Here is a 4,803-nt window from a genome sequence, read left to right as displayed (position 1 = left end):
TCCTCCTTCGCGTCGAAAGGAGCCAGTTGAGGTGGTTCGGGCACCTAGTTAGGATGCCACCTGGGCGCCTCCCTAGGGAGGTGTTCCAGGCACGTCCAGCTGGGAAGAGACCAAGGGGGTAACGAGTAATGATAAGCTTTATTTTGTTTTGATCCAATGCTGCACAACTGAACTGATCCAATGCTGTTGTGAAAAAAAGAAGCTATATCCATGTTGGATAGAATATCCAATTTAAATAAAAATAAAAAAAACCTTTTTTCTCTTAATGCATTGCATAAAGATCGGATCGGGAAAAATCGGTATTGGCAAATTGTCAAAATCATCGGATCGGGAGCAAAAAAAGGTGATCGGGACATCCCTACTGATAATGTCTTTACAGTCAAAACAAACTGCCTCCTTCCATCCTGCCTCCTGGTCTTAGCTCCACCTAACAGGACTGAGCCTATTTTATTAAAAGTCATCATCTACCTGATCCCCTCCATAAGCTCTGCTCTCTACAACAAACAATACATACACAACACAGAGGACAGGACCTCAACCAGTGTTCAATACATTCTCACAATCCAGGGTTATATTGATCAAAACGTTTGTTTTGCAGTTCAGTACGCCAGTCCAGAGACACCCTGTGCCAATTCAATATACATGTACCAGAAATATCCCCACATATTCATTTAATAAATGTTCAGTATTATGCAAGTTGACTACTTTGAGGATGAATGGTTGAGGGCTCACTTTGCCTAATTGTTAATGGCCAGTTTTAATCTAATACATCTGAAAAAAGTCTTGAAAATGCTTTGAACTCAACAGTCTTGACAAAGGCCCAATTTATATTGATAGATTCTAAAACATTGATACAACGACAAACATCCAATATGTCAAAACAATTTTTTTTCTATATTTAAGACATTCAACTTAAGTCAGTGTTCATGTCTTCCAGGGACTTCATTCTACGGATATTGTGGATGTCCATGGCTATGGGTTTATGAAGTCCACTTACCCTCAAATCACTTACTACGTTGGGGATCCTTGCACAGGCCAGGGTGGGATCAGAGTAGAAACACTCTGCTGGGCCGAGGGGAAGGACTGGAAGAAGATGGAGTTGTCAGTTTTACAACATGATCTAGTAACAGAAACTCCTTTAACCAATCTAATCTAATAAAGGCTCATTATTATCATTTATTTATGATAAGGGCATGGAAACAAGAATCCTACGTCATTTATAGCATATTAAATATCTTATAAAAATATTGAGAGTATTACAAATGACTGATCATCATTTCTTACTTCTGCATGTTAAGGAACATTCATTTGCATGTCTGTCTGATTAGCATTACAGTGCATGAGCAAAAGGTTAATTATTGCATATCTTGAAATGAAAAGCTTTAGTTTCATATTCCAGTTGTTCATCAAGACATTTTCAAATAAGATTATTTACACATTTTAATTTAACTTAATACTTAATTAAGAAATTGTAGTTGTTGCATTACTAACCCAGCCTTCCACAAGTGGTGAGTAATCTCAAAACTTTATTTGTTATCAACTGTAACAGCAGCCACTTAAATCGGAGGTTTAATAAAGCTTTAAGGGGTGTCCAAACTTTTTTCACCGAGGGCCACATACAGACAAATATACGAAGGTCTGGGCCGCTCACTAGAGGTGAAGTTTATTGCCTCATAAGTTCAGTTATAAGTTAGCAAAATCAATCAAATGTAGGTAAATGATGCTTGTAAATGCCTTAAGACAAAAACAGCCTACATCACAGCTCTCCATAGGGTTTACTTTATTCTGTTGGAAGCCCATTCCTTACAACAAAAGCCTCAGATTGCTTATAATAAGGTGACATATGAAGGGTATATTTCAAGCTTGTTAGGTAAATAATTGATTGGGTCTTTTTTCTTATCAACTAAGATTTGTTAGAAAATGTTTCCAACTTTTATTGATTGAATTTATTTGAAAAGTGGTCTTAACACATGAATAATACTGCGTAAATATTTGTACATATATATTTAAGAAGTACAATATAAGAAGAGCACAAGTTTCATTTGTTGGCCGTATTTCATTATACTTTTTTTATTTGGCGAGGGCCGATTCAAAATGGTCCGCGGGCCGTAGTTTGGACACGGACACACCTGCTTTAAACTAATGTGGGTAACTTAAAAATCAGTTTACCTGTTAGGCTCGCACAGTCGGCGTGCTGTCCTGCAGTCAGGTACAGAGGCATGAAAGACGGGTGGGTCAGGGTCCTGTTGGAGACCGGAGGCAGGGTGGGCTGCCTGGGGCTCTGTGAGGAGAAACATGGGGACATGCGTTTCAACTTTTTAGTAAACATTGTGCAGGCGAGCGAATAAATGTGATAGAAAACTCACCACAGAATAACTTTCATTGTAGTTCATGGTTGAGTTTTCATTTTTCAATGTTGTGATTCGAAGAGAGTCAAAGTGACATCTATGTTGCGTCAAAAAGAAAAGAAGTCAAAAACAAACAAGCGTTGCTGTCATGTCTAAACTAGCAGCTATCTGGTGACAGCTAGCGCCCCCTGCGGTTTGGCTTCAGAGACCCCGTTCGTTTGATTGCTTAGCACGAGATCTTAGATTTGTTCTTGGACAGAATCTTGGATAATTTAAATGTTGCCAAAATGACAAACAAGTAATAGTATAGCATGTCGAAAAAATGCAAAAACAAACAAACATGTTTTTTTATGTCCATATTCGCCATACTATATTATGTTGTTATTTGCATATTTTTGCCATACTCTGTCGTTTTTTGGCATATTTTCGACATAACAATACTATGTTGCATTTTGTATATTTCCCACATACTATACTACTTCGTATTTTGGCTTATTTTCCTCATAGGGCTTACTATACTATTTCCCAGATTTTTTAACATAATGTACTTTGCCTGTTTTTCTCATTTCCTCATTCCATACCTTTTTCTTCATCTTCCTTTGTCTTCTGCTCTTCTCGTACTCGTCCAAAGAGCTGGCTCCATCCGAGTGGGTTTTCTGCTCTATCGTTATTTTCACTTATTCAACATACTAATAGTAATTCTTTCAATTCTTTTAACACACTATATGTACTTTGCTTACATGTTATCTAAGTACAGTATACAATACCGTTATTTCTGATATTCTCAACACCAATATTATGCTTTTTTTCTCACATTTCTAACATATAACACTATAGTTAGCTCAAATGTTTTAACATGCTATACTGTCAATCAGATATAACAACACTGAGTATCAAAACTGAAAGTTGACTTTGACTAGACGACCTATCATAATGTTCAAACATTTACAAGATCAATTACTACGTTCTCTAAATGTATTCACTCAGAGTACAAAAGTACAAATACTTGAAAGAAACAAAAGCACGTAATCAGGATCTTTATACATTCCAAGATTGATTCACTTTTAAAGATACAAACCTGTGAATAAAGATTAATATAATGGATGGTGACTATATAGATTGCAAGTAACACAATGAGTTGGCAAAATACTGAAAATGACAGATTATGGGGAAATATCAGTTGTGAGACACTTTTCCTACATTTGACCTTATTGCTGATTAATTGACGACTAGTTGTCAGGATCTGGCTGGGCTCACAACCCAGTTCAGGTCAGATGGTTTGGTTCGTCTGTCTTTATGCGTCTCCAGGCACATGGCCTAACTGCAGCCTCCCTGTGATAAACCTTTCTATTGAATAGACTTTTATTTCTTAAAATCAAATTATAGATTTTGACCATTTCACTTCTCCAATAAGCAAAACCTGAGTGGTTTCAGGTGTTGAAATCATCAAACAAGTTGTGTGGCATATCATTAAAAAACGGTTTCAATATTCATAAGCAACAACTCTGGCCTCAAAATATTCTTAAAGTACCAAGAGAAAAGACTGGCCCATTTCATTATGTTTCAGTTTGTATATGAAATGACTGGATGATGATTATTGATGCATTAATGTGTCTGGCACAGAGGTTAAATGTAGTGATGCATTTAATTACACAGTTAATGAACCTGTGGGAACATTTCATCTCAAGGCACCTCTGAAAAGGAGTACAGGCACCCTAATTGTAAGACTAATTTGTCTGTCCTAAAGCAGATGAAAAAGAGGCCTTATCAGGATCAACGAACAAATCATAAAAAACCTCTGTCTTTTTGTCAGCTTGAATGACTTAAAAATTAAATATAAAATGATTGATTAAGAGTGATAAAACAGAGATTTGCAAACGTGATCACAGCTATCACAAACCAGAGCTCTCCTAACGCTTCTCTTCACTTCACTTACAGTATAAACTCCTCTCCTCTTTTCTCCCTCCCTCTGGGCGGGGTCTGGTCTGGTAACTTGGAAGATGCAGTGACTAGGTGTTTCTCAATGTCGAGGACGCTTCCTTTGGTAGGACTTGTCTTCCGAGTCACTTCCTTCAGAAGCGAGGCAAGAATCCTTCCTAGCCTTGGAAAATGAAGAATGGTGGAACAGGCTAACAGGCAGGTGTGCGTCATATGAGAGGCCCCATCTTAAATGGAGCATGATTTCCCGCCAAAGATTTGGAAATTGGTCCGTGCGCAAAGCATTGTGGGGATTTTAAGACCGCGGAGGATACACATGTGCAGCCTCGAAATTTCCCGCAAAGAAGGACGCCGGCCTTGGTAGAATTCCAAGTATGCTGGACATTGGAACAGTCCTTCGGCAGGACTCGATGACGTAGCATCCTTGAAATAGTCAATCAATCAATCAATGTTTATTTATATAGCCCAATATCACAAATGTTACATTTGTCTCAGTGGACTTCACAGTTTGTACAGA

General features: G+C 37.7%; 1 protein-coding gene across 1 annotated transcript in view; it reads right to left on the bottom strand.

Annotated features, from left to right (window-relative positions):
• The window catches only part of LOC104945442 (uncharacterized), a 4,409-nt gene extending 1,755 nt beyond the window's left edge, over positions 1-2,654 (bottom strand). Inside the window, exons 1-3 of the mRNA XM_010771108.1 lie at positions 2,367-2,654; positions 2,170-2,281; positions 998-1,083 (exon numbers count right to left, since the gene is read on the bottom strand). Coding sequence (XP_010769410.1) covers positions 998-1,083; positions 2,170-2,281; positions 2,367-2,393 — 225 coding nt within the window. The 5' untranslated portion in view covers positions 2,394-2,654. The remainder of the gene's footprint in view (positions 1-997; positions 1,084-2,169; positions 2,282-2,366) is intronic.
• Positions 2,655-4,803: the final 2,149 nt, after the last annotated feature.

This window comes from Notothenia coriiceps, unplaced genomic scaffold, assembly GCF_000735185.1.
Source record: "Notothenia coriiceps isolate Sejong01 unplaced genomic scaffold, NC01 NC01_scaffold00009652, whole genome shotgun sequence".
NCBI classification, from domain to species: Eukaryota; Metazoa; Chordata; class Actinopteri; order Perciformes; family Nototheniidae; genus Notothenia; species Notothenia coriiceps.
This window is presented reverse-complemented; position numbering and strand designations above follow the sequence as displayed.